Source organism: Chaetura pelagica, unplaced genomic scaffold (assembly GCF_000747805.2).
Source record: "Chaetura pelagica isolate M959 unplaced genomic scaffold, ChaPel_1.0 scaffold108, whole genome shotgun sequence".
Classification (NCBI taxonomy): domain Eukaryota; kingdom Metazoa; phylum Chordata; class Aves; order Apodiformes; family Apodidae; genus Chaetura; species Chaetura pelagica.
Genome location: NW_009970718.1, coordinates 3,187,709 through 3,205,957, shown reverse-complemented (window position 1 = coordinate 3,205,957; position 18,249 = coordinate 3,187,709). Strand labels below are relative to the sequence as shown.

At 37.2% G+C, this 18,249-nt stretch overlaps 1 protein-coding gene across 1 annotated transcript in view; it reads right to left on the bottom strand.

Annotated features, from left to right (window-relative positions):
• Positions 1–18,249, bottom strand: part of TMEM117 (transmembrane protein 117) — a 198,031-nt gene that overhangs the window by 106,408 nt on the left and 73,374 nt on the right. The window contains exon 3 of the mRNA XM_010006285.1: positions 3,685–3,784. Within this exon, the coding sequence (XP_010004587.1) occupies positions 3,685–3,784 (100 nt within the window). The remainder of the gene's footprint in view (positions 1–3,684; positions 3,785–18,249) is intronic.

Sequence of the window (18,249 nt, the reverse complement as noted above, 5' to 3'; positions counted from 1 at the left end):
CAGCAGGAAACAAGTTATACAAACAAAAGGAGGTAATTCTTAATGCAGTGACCTCGGCAACTTGTTGCCAAACACTTCTGTGGATGCTAAAAATCATACTTGGGCAAAAGGTGACATTGGGCAAGAACAGGAAAGAGACACTCATCTAGCATTATTCCATGCACAAAACTGCATGTATTTGGAAAGAGTATTAGAGTATACATGTGGCTGGCTCCTCCTTTCTCTCCTGGTAAGCTTCTACTCATAGTTATAGTTTGAGGCAGGATAAAAAGGCTGGATGGATTTTTGGTCTGATTGGGTACAACTGTTATGTTCTTTCAGATGTAGCCTGAATTCTTACATGGTACACATGAGAGAAAGAAGTTCTGGTTTAGGAATCTACAGATTTACTCTATGCTTGCAGGGCAGTAATCAATAATTTAAACCTGTCAGCTACTGATGTTAACTACATCAAGGACCACATGGACAGGTCCAGAGTCATCTTTATGAACCACCCACAAGCCCCTCTACTAGCTACATTGTGACCAGGCATGTAAGACATGTTAGTGTCATAAAATAGGGTAATACAGAAGTCTTCTTCACCAGAGCATGAAGACAAAAAATGCCTCATAGAGAAATATGAATGAAAAGAACAGAACAAAATCTATTTCTTTCAGAGCTAGCAAAGCTGGAACACATAATGGTGGGAGATTCATCCTCTGGAATTCTAAGACTGAAAACTTGATCCATTTGTCCAGGTAAGTGCATTTCCTGGAGCTTTTTTAGTTAGCTCCTTTGAACCCACAGCATGACCCCATTCTCATTTCACACAATGGACAGAATATTGCTGATTTTATTAGGATTTCAGTTAGACCCTGTATCAAACTAGTCAGTGAGCTAAGAGGTGTTGAGGGGAAGGCTCTTTTCTGCCTTCTACATACAAAATAAACAGCAATCCAAAACATATTTTACCATTTCACTCAATTTCCTGATTTAATAAGCCTCTCCTAGCTGTACTAGGGCAATGTTATTGTTTAATGACTACCCACTTTTTAAATGGAATCCCATCTGTTCTGTTTTATTACTGCTTATCTCCAAAGTTTCCAATTAAACGGGGAGTAAGATTTTAATTCTAATGTGGTTCACTGGAAGTGGAAGTTACATCTGCTTTTTCATTTTCTCTTTTGTAGTCTAAGGATGGGTGGGTTCTTTACAGAAACTTATTACACATTAGAAAATATTAGTATTGATGTGAATGCAAAGATGTGTAAAGGTTCCCTTAGAGGTTTGGTTTCTCTTTCCAAACAGGATTCAATAACTTCATAAAATATAATTAACCCACAGAAGACTCGTGTCACTTTGGTATAAATTCCATGCTGGGCTTGACATGCAGAAAGTCAGGAAAATTAGTATTTTCTGTTCATACAGAATAAGACTGCTAAAGTTAGGCTGTGTGAGAGGTTTGCACCACTGTACATGTCCACTCTCCTTGTCACTAGTATCACTCTACCTGACATTGTAGCTTTTTTGATGTTCCTAGGCTTAACTGCCCTTCCACACTGTAATTTCCATTGACTAATTCACTCACTTTGCCTAGAGATTTGCATTACAGAAGCAATCTCACTAGCATCTTTTGCTCTGAAGATGCAGAAAACAATCACCACACCTCTCAATTCTCTCTGTGCAATCAAAGTATGTCCTATTCCACGCCCTCAAATCCCATGCCCTCTGCTCTTCCTGAAAGCTAACAACTTTCCTTTTCCAAACAGCCTTTACAGTCTCTCCCAGTCTCTCTTCAGTTCTTCAATGATAATAACTCCATCCATCACTGAAATCTGCTGTGGCATAATCCGATTGTGCCTCCATTGCTGAAAAGACCTGAAAGGGTTTTGAGTACACAGGAAAGGATCAGGATTCTCATGCCTCTTTAATCCAGTAATTTCCATGCTTTATACAGTGTATACAGCATGTAACAGGATTTTTTCATGAAAATTAAAAAATAGGGACTGAAAAATTGAACGTTACCTAATGTAGTGCAACTTGGATGTAATCTGTCACTGGAGCTTTAAGTTACACATGTATGATGAACATGACCACTCAATTCTGCTTAGCTTAGGCATCATCTTTCCTTCCATAGTTGGATAAAGTTCATTACAAAAGGGTCAAGCTAAAGTTATTAAGAAGTAGTTATGAATTTTATTACTGATTCACAAGAAATCCACATTAATTATCAACATCAGTCAATGCACCAATTCTGCAATGTCCTTACTGTAATGTATACACAAATTATTTTCTCCATACTTGTTCTTTATGGCCACCATTTCACAGAGCATTATTTGCCTTGGACAAACCACTGACACACACTGAAAAATATGCTGAAAAAATCCTTGACATTTTTTTTTCTTCTGTCTGTTGTGCAGTATGTGCCAAAGACATGGAGGATAGAAGACAAATTGACAGAAACTCAGAGACCCTTCTGCAACTATGACATTTTTATAGACTTTAGTCTTAGCATCTTACAGTCATTCCTTCTTGATACTATTCCTACAGTGTTTTCTCTCAACACATACCACACTCCTAAAATTCATCCATCTTGACTTGTTTCTTTACTTATGTCAAATTATTATATCAATTACTGCAGTCACTAGCTATATACAGTGCTGAGATCTTTTCCATTCATCTTTGTGTGATATGTGGTAAACACACATCAGACAATGTTCCCTGTGTTAATGATTCCCTCTAAAATTATGTTGGTTATTTTGAGTGAACAAAACAGAGCTATCAGTGAATCATTATAAAAAAATAGATTCACTAAAACATATTCTACAACCTTAAAAATCACGGACTTCTTTTCCCAATTTAAATGAATGCCACTTCAGTTACTAATGTCACAGTCATAATTACTAAAATTCTTACTGACACTTATCATAAAAACTTAATCTTATCTTTTAAAAAAACAAATAAACAAAAAAAACCCACAACTTTTTATCACTTTGCATTTAAGAAATCCTTGCCTGAGCAATAAAAACACATGTGCTTCATTTTGTTCCAAGTTAACCATCATTTTGTGGGTCTCTTTCAATAACCTGATCTTTGAGTTGCCCATATTTCAGGAGAGAACCTTTATAACAATCACAATCCAAGTTAAAAGCAGCCTCCTTAACACATTTAATCTTCTGTAAAACTTTTTTTCTTCTAAATCCTAAACTAGAGAGAAACTTAATCTGATAGTTTCACTTCAAACAGGTAACCTTCAAATTCTGGGATGTAACTGGATGACGTTCTTTCTCTTAACCCCACCATTTTTTATGACATCTTTCAGTTAATTTTTATTTGCATTAATTCTTTTCATTAGACTTGTTTATCTACAACCATTACTCATTGTTTTACCAGATATAAGGTCATGATGTTACTTTATAGTGAAGAAGGGTCACCATGATGTCCTCACAGAAGTCAATGCAACATTTCCACCCACAAAATAAATGGTGCTCTACGACATTTTAACTGAAACTCTTCTGGAAGGGCAGCTAATTAAACACCCTGCCATTATGCTACTTTGCCTTTTTAAACTTTCTGCTGGTTAGAGTTTAAATACATGAATACTACAAGAAATCCAGTTTTCTCTCTGCTCTTGGTCTCTCCTCATTCCCTTCAAACGAACAAACACATTCCTTTTATTTTAAATTGTAATATTGTGTTTCTTACCATCCATGCTGTGACAAAATCTCCCATCCAAGTCCCAACTGCAGCTATCTTCATAAAATTTTCATTCCTCATGCCCATGAAGTCTGTTATGACATATGCACTGTGGAAACAAGAATACAGACTGTAAGCTACACATATTGGCTTAATGCAGTTACGAAGAACTTGCTTTAGCGACAAAATTTATGATTAGCTGTGAAAGATTTCCTGTTTCTTTCATAACCACTTCTTCTGCTAGATCTGAGTCTTGACACAGTATTGAACCAGGATGGGTCAATTCCAATTAGAAATGGAAATGTGAATATGATTCTACAGCCCGTGTCTTTTCTGATGGTGATAAAACAATGACAGCTAAAGGCTAAGGATTATATAAGGACCCTGGAAATATAAACTACTTTACACTTTTCACCTCTTCCTTTGTTCAAAAGGAATTGTAACATTCTCTGCATCAGTGACTTTGCAAAATCTTTATGAAGAAAAAAGAAAATCTTTAAATTCTCCTAAAAAGATAATGGAGCCACTTGACTTTTCACTCTACTAATTATACAACAACGTTTTTTTAATGCAACAGTGCAAGCAAGCTTTGCAGAATTTCACTAAGTCGCTGTTTCTAGATTTATACAATGTATTTTCATAGATACATTTTACTTAAATCCAAAATAAGAATTTCCATTCTGCTTAAATTATGCAACAGATACAGGATTTAAAACCTCACATACCAATTTGACCTCTACTTTCAAGATCATCAAGATGCTACAACAATTAAGAAGTTACTTGTGCTGGATTAAAATCTCTGTGGAATAATAAAATAAAATTGTAGCTTTTAATACACTCATATATCCTTTGCTAAAATACTTCTACAGTGTTTAAGAGATTACTCTTCTCAAGAGCTAATGCATTCAATAATGATAGCAATTATTTTTGTGTCTTCCCAAGTGATATCTGTGTTTTCAAAATGCCTGTAAACAGTATATGTTGTCTATTTAAGGGTGCACACAACTGACCCAGTTGCACGTAACAACATCCTAAAACTTTGTGTTATCCATTATTCAAATCTTACCATTATTATATATAAAATGTTGTAATGTTGAGAAACTAACAGACCATATTCTGGCAACTGGATCAGTTGCGACTTCCTGGGACAGTCCTATTAAAATCTACATATTTGAACAGGCTAGAGGATCTTGCTAGCACAAATCCAACATACAGCTCTGTATCACCTCTTAGACACAAGTTAGTATGTTCTAAAGAGGAAATATGAAAGTTATTGAATTGATTCATGTCACATGAAAAATGGCATATGCTAATGGCTCTTTTCATTACGCACATTTCATAACTTTTCAGCTAATATGTCACTAACAAAAATATCATATTTTTTTTTAATCTCTTGAACAGCATATAAATATTGGCTCAGATTTTCTGCTGGAACTAAAAAAAAACAACACCACAACAAAAACATAACCAAACAAAAACACCCCAACAAAAAACCCAAAACAAATTTTAAAACCCCAAACTCAAACCATACTTTTTTCCAAGCTATTTTTTATTTATGTTCCACGTAGTTTATAAGATAAACTTCTGGTTTATTGTACATAAGGATGTAAGAAAACTACAACTACTGGGTCACCCTGAAGTCCCTCTGTTCCAATGTTCTGTCTCCAAGAGAGGACAACAGCAGATACCAAGGGAAAACTGTGAGAACAGGCAAGAACTCTCCTACCAGAAATATTCTCCAGCCTCTGTAAAACTGGGAAGCATTTGGAATTACTTTTTTTCCTTGCATCTGAGGTATTTCATTTTTATAGCATCTATGAAGGTGAAATATTATCATTCCTTCAGCCGATGTCTCATTAACAAAAATGGCATGACAAGAAATGTCAGTTGTAAGGACCTCCCCCGCCCCCCCCCCCACAAACCTGTGTCTTTGTCTTTTTCATCAGCGTGAAACGCATGCGAAAAACCACAGTTCTCACCATTTCTATTCCCATTTCTCATATGCATTATACATCCTTCTCTGCATTATACACAATTACAGGTGTAGTGAAACTAAATGAACACTTGCACAAGACTCCTGATAAACAGGACAGTTGGGTAGTTCCTACAGCCCCATCATCTATTGTGGGCCTGCCACCGCTCCCCTTGGCAGGCTGATGTAGATAAAGATGGGTTAACCAAAAAGGCTAAGAGGTCAATGGTCACTAGATACAGGTACTAACAAGTAGAAAGATACCAAACCAGGCATATGCTATATTTTTAGTTGAAATGGAAATTATCCAAGTAGTCACTTGCTTTTATGAACACGAAAAGTATCTGAAGGCTTACAGCAAGTTCAGTTGAACTGGATACAATACTCAAACATAGAGAAAAGCCTTGAATGCACCAGATCACCCCAACAGGGTTTTTTTTAAAATCTGAAACATGAATATTTGAAACATGAAAGCATCCAAGAAGTCTAATATAAATTGTGCATTGTACTTTATAAGTAAGTTAAACATACAAATTGACCTTCAGTTAGACTTAAAATAGCATATTATTCTAAAGAAAATATTAAGGAAAATTTTTGTGCATATTTTAAGTGTATTTATTGACTAAAATATTTTTAGTACTGTTCTTATCTTATTAGAAATAATTATAAAAAACACTGCTATTTTATTAACTGTTAGCATGACATTCAGTGTCTTTTATCCTCTGCAGTATTATTTTCACTTCAGAACACGAAGAGAAAATTACTTTTATAAAGTATAGATTTTTGGCTGCTAAAAAATAAAGAAGTCCAATTTTAATTTTCAGGTTTTAGTTTAAATATAAATGAGGGTAATTGACATTTTCAAAAAAGCCATAGTTGCCTGATGATGTTACCATATATATTTTGACAGTATCAAAAGTTTAATTCCATTGTGGAAAAATCTCCACTTTTTTCTATTTTTGGCTAGTGATTAGAGCAGTTTTCATTAATTGATTACTCTGCTTCCTGGCTAGGACCCATATTAAATGTCATGGTCATCCATGATTTTCCATAGCTTGCCAAAAGGCTTCTTTTTGCTTTGCCATACTTACATTCTGTAGTAAGGTACATTCATAGAGTATGAACAGCACAACCTAAGAAAACACTGAGGGGGAAAAGCACTGCAGTTGAAGCTCCTAACAGAGTAAAATGCTCTTCAGAAACAGACAGGATAACTGTAAATAATTAAAGGCTGCAGAACTAATTCTTGTGAATGTTATAGATATAGGACAAGTTTGCAACTGGGATTTGGGACAAACCCTCTATTAACCTTTGACAGTAAAACTGGAAGCTGCAAAGCCAGGGAAATTGCTTTTCACAGGCCAAAGCCTACAGAAGGTGGACCACAATTTTTAAACAATAGGACAACAGGACAAACAGAGGAACAAAAAGGCGTAAGAGATTTGAGGCAGAAAGACTCTAAATAGCTCTAAAACACAGTCCAAAAAAAAACCCCATCATAAGTTGCCTACATCCATGTTGTTGCAACAGTTAAGTGAATAACAGGCAGTCAGTTAAAAGGTATATAAACTCAATGAATGTGATCATTTTTTCTGGAGCTACCAGCAGAGTGTGCACAGAACAGACAAAGAGGGAAAGACTGGCACTATCCCAGATAAGGTGTTCAAAGGAAGATAGCAGAGCATTTTTTCAAAGACGGATGACACTTTAGCAGCTGCCAAAATGAAAAACAGTCTGAAAGCAAATGCAATGCTTTTAATTTTACATTGGATAAAGATGTACAAGCCACTGTGATGCTATCAAAATTGTTGAGGCACTTGAAAAAAAGTCATGGCTGAAACCCAGTGCAGAAATGGTGCTTTCTTGACCTCTCAAGGATCTAAACCTGGGATATAGTTTGAATTTAGACACACTTAGTTTTACATGTAAGCCAAGTATTCAAATTCTTAATGGACCCCTAGTCAGAATAGTCAATGCAGATTAAAGCATGATTTGTCCTTACACTACTGTAGACCTGTCAGGTGAAGGTTTTCTTTGCCTTAGGTTGCTGCAGGATGGCTAGCATGTCCAAACAGTATGTTCACATACTAAAAGGTACTGCTAAACCTACATGACTAAATAGTTTCAGGTGCTGTGACATATCTTGGTCTCCAGATAATAATCCAAAGAAATCCGGATCTCTTTTAAGTCCTGTGACACATCTGACAACCCAGATGCATCTGAACTGAACAGATAGAATCAAAGCAACATAGAATCATCAAGTTTGGAAAAGACCTTCAAGATCATCAAGTCCAACCATCTGCCCTACAACCTCTGGGAGCACTAAACCATCTCCTGAAACACCACATCCACCTGTTTTTTTAAGACCTCCAGGGACGGTGCCTCCACCATCTCCCTGGGCAGCCTGTTGCAATGCCTCATCATCCTTTCTGTGAAGAAAGGCAATCTGAACTTTCCCTGGTGCAACTTGACCCCATTTCCTCTTGTCCTACTGCTAGTTATTAAGGAGAAGAGCCCAACACCCACCTCACCACAACCTCCGCTCAGGTAGTTGTACAGAGCAATGAGGTCTCCCGTCAGCCTCCTCTTCTCCAGGCTTAACAGCCCCAGCTCCCTCAGCCTCTCCTCGTAAGACCTGTACTCAAGACCCCTAATCAGCCTAGTTGCCTTTCTCTGCACCCTCTCCAGCACATCAGTGTCCTTCCTATCCTGTGGTGCCCAAAACTGCACACAGTGCTTGAGGTGTGACCTCACCAAGGCTGAGTAGAGAGGCAGGATCGTCTCCCTGGTCCCACTGTTTCTGATGCAGACCAGGATGGTGTTGGCCTTCTTGGCCACCTGGGCACACTGGCTCATGTTCAGCCAGCTGTCAATCAACATCCCCTAGTCCCTCTGTGCTGGCCAGCTGTCTAGTCACGCCTCCCCAAGCCTGTAGTGCTGCCAGGGGTTGTTGTGGCCAAAGTGCAGGACCCAACATTTGGCCTTATTGAAACTCATACAATTGGCCTCAGGCCATCAACCAAGCCTGACCAGATCCCTCTGCAGAGCCTCCCTGCCCTCAATCAGATCGACACTTCCACCCAGCTTAGTGTCAACTGCAAACTTACTGAGGGTGCACTCTATCTGTTCATCCAAGTCATCCAAGTCATTAGAGATGTTAAACAGGAGCAGTCCCTGCACTAGCCTTGGGGAACACCACTCCTGACAGGACACCAGCTGGATTTAATTCCATTCAACACAACTCTTTGGGCCCGGCCATGCAGCCATTTTTTTACCCAGCAAAGCATGTGCACATCCAAGCCACAAGAAGACAGTTTCTTTAGGAGAATGCTGTGGGAAACATTGTCAAAGGCCATGCTAAAGTCAAGGTAGACAACATCCACAGGCCCTCCCCCGTCCAATAAGCAGGTCACCCTGTCATAGAAGGAGGTAAAGTTACTCAAACAGGACCTGCTCTTCATTAACCCATGCTTACTGGGTCTGATCAGCCGGTTGTTTTGCATGTACTGCATAAAGGTGCTCAGGATGAACTGCTCCATCAGCTTCCCTGGTACGGAAGTCAAACTAACAGGCCTATAATTTGCTAGATCATCCTTACATCCCTTCTTATATTAGTGGGCTACACTGGCTGATTTCCAGTCTGTTGGTACCTGCCCAGTCAGCCAGGTCTGCTGATAAATGATGGAAAGTGCCTTGGTGAGCATCCCTGCCAGCTCCTTCAGCGTTCTTGGGTGCATCCCATCCAGCCCCATAGATCTACATGGTGTAGCTGGTCAGTGACCATCTCCTCCTGGATTGTGGGGGGATTATTCTGCTCCTGGTCCCTGTCACCTAGCTTAGGGAATTGGATTCCCTCAACATAACTGCCCCTGTTACTAAAGACTGAGGCAAAGATGTCATTAAGCACCTCAGCCTTTTCCTCACCATTCTTCATAGCAATCTGAATCTGTACAGCTAGAAACTGAAGTCACAGCCACAGGGAACTGTAAGAGGCACAGAAATGACAACACCTCCTGTCCTGTAAGTTGGCACATCATAATGAGAATGGGTTAATGCACAGCTACCTACAAACAGTATAGTGAGCACAACAGCTAGTCAAACAGTCCTACACCATCCCCAGTGCATGCTTTGAAGGTACATGTGAAACTTTTTCTGTGACACCAGAACAGAGAGAATTAAGAGGCACTGAACCATGGATTTTACTTGACAGGATGTCAAAGAGGTAACTGCCACAAGAGGCTGAGCAGGCTAATCTCCAAGACACAACAAAACTAGGATGCAAAAATGGCTTGGCCATGGTGAGAGATCCATGGCACAGTGCAGAACACCTGAAACTGACGGACTGATGCTGCAACTGAGCACTGCTGATTAGTAACTTATTTATACGGGTGTTTTTGATATACAGCAACAGAACTTTGATTCTGAAAACCTCTGTTCATCCACTTACAGGCCTGAGGGCTGCCTAACTCTCTTTGGGGACTTGTCTTTTAAAGTTCTCAAGCCATTTAAAGTTCTGCTGCTTCATATGTACAAGAGCTGCTCACTCTCCACAGGAATAAGCCATTAGGCTTCTAGCTCATATCCTATATTGATTGATATTCATAATGTGGTTATTCCTCCATTTGGTTTCCCTGCACAGCTCCATTTGTGAAGTGTTTTGAAGGCCACCTGAAAGACAATGACCACTGGAAAATGCAGCAATTGCATTTCTGTTTGTTAATGTAGGAGAGTTGTACACACTTAACTTACATGGTAGGGAACACATGAGATCCAATCCCTGTTTGAAAGGATGCTGGCTCAACACCAAATGCATCTCACTGTCACTCTCAATAAGACAACTGCTGACCAACTCCTATTAGGACAGGAGGTCTCCTTATATGGCAGCCAACAAGGGTACAAGAAATGCATGTTTCAGTCTCATTTAGATGAGATCTAACTGAAGCTGGATATTCCATGTCTTTTACAGGTATCATCTGTGACATATAAGACAGACACTCCTTTTTCTCTGCTTTTAGAGAAGTGGAATGGATGCAGTTGGTCAGGATAGGAGTTTGCATTAGATCACAGGTACAGTCCTAATTAAGGTGCTTCAAGCAAGTTGGGACAGGATTTAAAATATATTCCCATCCTTAATATAGCTTCATTATTGCAAATTGTAGGAGTTTATTGTTCTCTGTGTGGATTTTTGTGCTGTGGATTTTATGCCAACAATCCTCAAGCACTTGAAGCCCAGTAGAGTCTGATCTTCTCTTTAGGGACCAGGTGATATTCATACAGATTAACTTTTGCCTAATGATGCTAGTCTTCCCAGGCTGTCTCCCAAATCAATGGATGTGACAGCAATCCAGAGCAGGCAGTTAATGTAGATGCTTTTCACATGTGGCATCACAAAGGGCCAATAGTTCACTTATAAAGGATTTGCAAAAGGTAGCTCATAATGGCAGGGCAGTGAGAGTCTGGAAAAATCTCTACAGGAAAAATCTTGGGGATCTGCACAGTTAAGTGTTGAGGACTTCCACCATGGCAGGAATCAGCCTCCCTGGGCTAAAGGTAAATGTTGGCACACACTCCCAGTGAGCTTACACGACAGGATTTGCAACACTTACTTTTTTTTTTTTAATGTCAAACCCTAAATGACATAAATAAAATCAGAGCCAAGCAGTGACTGAGTTGGAATTTGAATCCAGATTTCTTTCCTCTTGTAGCAGGATGCTCCGTCTTTCAGTATGCCTGCCTCAGTTTCCCTCTGTGATTCAATTGCTTTTTTCTCTCAGTTTTGCAGGCCCTAGCCTGGAGTGGAAAGATTAGCATGGGAAAGGCCTAGTAAGCTCTGAGCTTGTAACAACCTTGAAATGTACAGAGAACCAAACTGATGTTCATAACACCAGCTGCTCTCCGGTGTTAAAGAACACGGAGCCCAGCCCAGCCACAACTAGGCCCAAAACTGTGATAAACTAAGAATGAACAGATAAACAAGAGAGTTTGCTTGGTGAGAACAGGGCCTTTATGGATTTTCAACTGTTTTCCTTTTATTCTCCAGTGAGAGATTTTGGAGGTACGGCTAAATAGTTACATGACAGCAGTCAATCCACTTTTAAATTTAAAATTATTTTAAAATTCTGTAAAAGGCTAGTCCCATCTTTGATGAGGAGACTTCTCATACACTTTCCAGGAGGTATGCTGGACATTCTCCTCCCCAGATGCCTGACAGAGAGATTAATTAAGACCCAACTAGGGAAACCCAGCTTCAGCCAGGCAAGGGCGAGAGAGATTAACTCCTTTATTGTCTTTATTAGTGCACTTAATATTAAGCAATTGATCATCGTTAAGTTTTATGTTTCAAGATTCTAGAATCCTTTTAAAGTCCATAATTAATAAGTTGTCAACATTTTAATGGTTAACCTTTATTGTTTGACCTAACTACTACTAGTATATTTTATTGTTATGATTATCTTTTTGCATTCTAACCTTAGCTTTATATGTAGCTGTTCATGCTTCCACTTAAACTCTATAACCATAGTTTTTATTTACTGAAGCAATGAAATAAAGGGTTGCTTCTTACATGTCTGTTTGATACTACATGAGAGAATTAAGGTATTTACTTACTGTTAAGTGAATTGTTTAATGAAAATTGTTTTAGTGGACAATTAAACAAGAGAACCATGTCACTTTTTAGCAGCTCTTTTAATAGGCTTGTAAAATTCTGCAACTAATCCACAAGATTGTAGTACAAATTGGTACATTACATGCCTTATTTGATTTATTCACTCCATTTGGCTATACAGTCTCAAAAGAGTATTACAGTAAAAAGGTTCAAAATGGTAACACAGGTGCCCAGGGACACACATGAGGAGTGGCCTTGGGCATAACTGTTTTGAGGGGTTAAAGAGGATCTTGACTCATCATAATGTAACACACACTGCAGACAAAAATGTTTGCAGTCTCAGTCTTTGCCATATGCATCCTGAGGAGAGTACCTAGTGCTGATTTTCAACAGGTTGCTAAACAGCAGGGTAAATTATGCAGGGGTACATTGAAGAAAAATGTACACTTAAGAGTTTTAAAAATTTAGAAAAATGTTGTAAACTATTTTTTGGTTTTTTTTAGCATTTAACTTTTTGTTAAATGTTGTAGGTTTGCTTATCTTAAAATACAGAGAATTTGTTTGGTGGGTGACACTTAAAAATAGTTAATAAAAATTGAGAATATCATTAACAGATACTAGTGAATACAACAGGCAATACAATTGGGAAGGTTAAGTTAGTAATTTAGCAAAAGAGATGCAGTAAATTTTCTTACTTTGTTCTAAAACTTGGTGAGATACTGGTAAGAACAACTTTGAATGACAGTGCACACTGGCTGAACTCTTTAGAATGAGCTATGGCTCATACGCATCTGTTCCCAGTGCTGACATTACAGCACAGCTAAGAAGGGACAAGGACAGATGTGCAACAATATTCTCAGAACTGGCAGTTTCAAGGAAAAAATTATTCACTTTAAAAAAAAAGAAAAAAAACCACAACTGCTCATATCCTTGCCAGAATATAAACAAAATTAAATTATGTAAGCAGAACATTACCACTTTGACCAAGTGCTTTCATAACACTTAAAATTTGTGTGAGTTCCAGCAAAACCCTTGTACTTTCTATTTACAAAATGCAAAAAACTTACCATTTCCCAAATTGAAAGTTATATTGTGGTTTGATCTAAAAATGAAGTTACTTTGAAATATTTAGCTTGATTTCTTTCTATCCTGTTTTTATGACCATTCCAGCTTTCTTTCCAAATCTGCATGCCATAAGCATTTTTATTATTGTTATTTCTTTTGCTGGTTTCAGACAGGAAACATTTCTAATCTACAAAGGTTATTGGGAGACTGAAAGATGTTTCATGTCCAAATCACTTTGGATTAGTATTTACAGTACAAGTTTTTTCTTCCAGAAAAATGTATTTCTACCTCAAACTACAATACAGAATAAGGTTAGATATTCTTTCAGAGGTTCAAAGTTTAATTGCAGATCTGAAAACATTCATCTTCCAGCAGTAAGGTAATTTAAAGCTTAGTTACATCTGAATAGTGTTAAAATCAATCTATTGATTTTTATTATTTTTTTTAAAGATAACTGTTTCACAAGAAACTTCTCATGTTTTCTTATTAACCAGTTCCACAGTATGTAAGCAAATTTGTGGGAGAATCAGTAAAATAAACTATGCAGGTACTGTAATGACTATTTTAAATTATCCAGACCAATCTGAGACTTTATTTGAGGTTGTTAAAATTATAAGACATATTACAGAAGGGTCAAGGTTGTAGAACAGGTGACTCAACTAAACTGTTATTTCTGAAATCAGTATTTCTTTGAATTATTCTCTGTAAATGTAATGTTTGCCGAATTGGAGTGGAAATTGGACTTCAAGGAAGTCTGGGGATAAAAGATTCCTTAGATATTAGATTATTGGCAGATCCATCAAATAAGCAATTAATAACAATTAAATAAAGCAAGTTAAATCACAGACAAAATGAGTTGGGAAGGAAAATCTAGGGATGAACTCATCCAAGTCCTGATGCTAAACAGGGCTAGATGGTATTGAATCAGATCACTCAAGGCCTTATTTATGCTTATTTAAATTTACATTTATTTGAACTTATTTATTTAAACCTAAATCCTTTATTAAAGCAAAGCAAACATTACTTAAATGTCTGAACAAAATTTAAAAGGGCACTAGGGAATGAATGCACTTTACATTTGACTGCTCCAATTTCCAGTTCAAGTGGTGTCTTTTGATTATGCCAGGACCTCATCCATTTAACACAGCACAAAAGCAGCCAAGGATTTGGCACAGAAAATCTCTATGCAAACAACCTATGTTGTCATTTGAATTCAATAAAATCATGTATATGTTGCATACCCAGAATCATAAAATGGTTTGAGTTGGAAGGGACCTTAAAGATCATCTAATTCCAATGCCCCTTCACGGGCAAGAGTTTATTGTGATTGAACATGAATACAAGAATCTGATACAGCCACAAATTAACCTGAAATAAGATCCTTCTGAAACACTTTTTCTGCAAATGTTTTCAAAATGTTATCCAGGTTCTACACAGCCAATAATCTGTCCCTCAATCAAAATGAACTAGGAAAATCTTATCTGAGAAAAAGTTACTCTTTAAAGCTCCTTACGAGAGCCAAAGTACAGGAAATATCTTTGGTTTTTTATCTGTGGAAGATGACTGGTGTATACCAGTCTTGCCACACTCTGTAAAACCACACTGAGATACAGAAACTGTTTGAGTTGTTAAGAAATAATGATCTACCATGCTCACAGGTACCTTTAAGAAGAAATGGAAGGAAATTGTGGCATGACAACTCAGGAGCTGGTTTGAGGATTTGGTTGGCTTATCTTGTAATATAGTAACAGTAGCAGATTGCAGAGCAGATGGAAAAGAACTAGACTTCAAGCAATGTACAAATTAACAAATCGAGGAGATTGCTTCTTTACTGAATTACTTGAAAACAGTATATAAAGAACAACTGGGTCTAGGGCCAGTCATCTGACAAGAGCTGGCATATCATCATGGCAGAGAATTTCACACGGAAAACGCAGGGAAGAAGACAGCCTGTTCTTCCACTCCTTGGCTGACAAAGCAAACATCTTTATCATGACTACTTGACCATTCAAAGGCTGACATCTGAAAGATTCCAATACTGGATCTGTATTGTACTGAATGCTGTATTTTCTTGTCCCCACACTACTCAGTATTTTAAATAAAATTATCTTAGAAATAATGGGGGGAAAAGGTAAGAATTTGTTTGAAGATTTTACCTATTTTACAATACAGTCCTGTTTTAATGACATGAAAACGAGATTTCAGAAGACAGACACGTTGGAACCACATACAGTGTTTTCTCAAGCACTATCACTTGTAGTACATTTTTAAGTGACAAAAATGGAGAAAAAACACCAACTGTAGTGTGAGCTACATCCTCAAAAATAACACTCTCCTGATTTTTCCCACAAAATGACTACCACATCATCTAACAACGGAGAGACGTATGCACATGCATTTTTGATACCTAGACATTAAACTTTCATTATTTGGGCTGTATTTTTAAGGTCAGTTAGTTATAAATACTGGGTTTCATCTCACCTAAGTACAGGCTTTTTAAAAATGTCTGAATTTCAGGTAGTAATTCTAGGAAGCCCTCAAAGAGTCCATTTCACTCCACAGTCAATGGAGAAAAATAAGCACTTCAGAGATGTAATTCATCTAACTTATTTTATATATCTGCACTGGGTCTGGCTGGGATTGAGTTAATTTTCTTTTTAGCTGCTCGTATGATGCTATGTTTTAGATTTGTGACCAAAATGGTGTTGATAACACACTAATGCTTCCTGCCAATGTTAACCTGCAAGAACTTCTCTGAATCAGATGAATCCTCTTCTAGAAATTCAGTTCAGTTAAACGTAAAAGGAGTTGGTTAACTTTAAACTCACCTTTACTGGATTCTTAAGCTATGAGATATGACAAAATATGGATTTTTATGTTTTAAGACTGTCACAGTTTAGATTATTAGACTGAAGGTTTAAAAAGTGTTCTTGCAACTCCACACATCTCAAACTCCATCTAAACCAGTGAGGTACTAAAGTTAAGATATGCAGCTTGGGAAAATACCATTCTAACTGAAAAAACTTACCTTTTGTTTAGACATAAGGTTGAAAAAAACTTTTCCAAATCGTGTAAAAGATTAAATGATAAAACATTGTCATTAAGAAACATTTACAAGAATGAGTAAACTGTAATGAAGATTTAATTAAAATAGTAAGTTAAATCTAAAGTTGAACAGATGGCTAGAAAGATAGATACAACCATAATTAAATAAACTATGGAGTAAATATTCTATCTTCATCTGATGCTCATTGTGGAAAACATTTCAAAGCACTCTTTTTCAATGACAATCTGATCCAGAAATAGTTGTATACTGTCTGAAAATTAGCTACATGTTACTAGATGAAGCAAACCATGTAATTCACAAGAATAGCTTGGATGCACACAAAGCTTCAGGAAAAATGCCAATGTATTTAAAGGGAAATACTTCCTTAGTTTACTTATTTATTGTGTGGGAGATTTTGTAATTAAACTGGTATTTTACATTGATGAATGGAAGAAACAGAAAGTTGTTGGGTGGCTCTGCAGAGCAATTATAAATCCTTCTCTCTGTTCAGGAACAACCACTGTAAAACTCCTCTCTGCATTCTGAAACTGGTTGAGGGAGTAAGAAGGGTTAGCAGTGCCTGCTCTGAAGCAGACGAGACAGAATGTAATTCTTCAGTTAAAAGCATATCTTTTAAGCTTTGTACAACAATATTTTTTTTTCCTAAAGAAGAAGATAAATATAATAAACAGCTCACCTTCAAGTTGTAATGGGAACATATCACTATGAAGGTATAAGGCAGTAAAATACTGTGAGAACTAATCAATAGAAACTACTGGCTAGAGGTAGAAGTAGATTAAATTATCATATTTCAGGACTTCTAGATCCCATTTGTAATTAAAATTTAAAAACTTCTTTCATTAAACTTTTATTATTTTTCAAAATAAATATTTCACTAGCTATATGTCAGATATAATGCCCACTATGTTTTTCAAAAGTCTTTTTCAAATGCTCACATGTGAAGGAAAAAGTTATTTATACCTAAAGACAGGCCACAGCATTAAATCAGACATAATACTGCACATCTTTTGATATATGTATTGAGTCTGGCTGGGATGGACTTAACTTTCTTCATAGCATCACACGTAGTGCTGTGCTTTGTATTAGAAGCTACAGTGGTGCTGATAACACAGCAATGTTTTGGGTGTTGATGAGCAGTGTTCACACAGCATCGCACAGCAATCCTGCATTCAAAAGGCCAATAGGATGAAGATAGTTAAGAGGCTGAGGGGGTCAGAGCTGGGACACCTGACCTAGACTGACCAAGGGATATCCCATACTATATGGCATCATAATTGGCAGTAAAAGGGGAGGGAGAAAGGAGAAGGGAGTGATATTCATGGTTACAGCGATTTTCTTCTGAAGCAACTAGTATGTGTACGGATGTCCTACTCCCAGGAACTGGCTGGACATCTGCCTGCTGCTGGGAAGTAGTGAATAAATGTCCTCTTTTTGATTTGCTTCCATGTCTGTCTTCCGCTTTTCTTATTAAACTGCTTTTACCTCAACCCACAAGCTTGTTATTTTCTTCCCCTGTTCTGTTGATATTATATATTATGTTCATGCTGACCTTCTAGTAAAAAGAATTTACAACTAAAAAAGTGGTATTGTGATTTCAATTTAAGATTATTTTAATTACCAAAACAACATTTAAAATATGAATCACAGTGCAAAACTTCTGGCAGTATTTTCAGAGAGGTGCACCACCTACATCCATCTTCTTGAATGTTACCTTCATAGATATTCAGCTCTCAATGACATACTGTTAAAATAAATACAAATAGAGATTCAAAAAAAAGAAGTGATCTTCATATGCTAACGTCACCTATTTACAAACTCAATAACATATTCAACTTTTATACATAGATAGAAGCATGGCATTCCTAT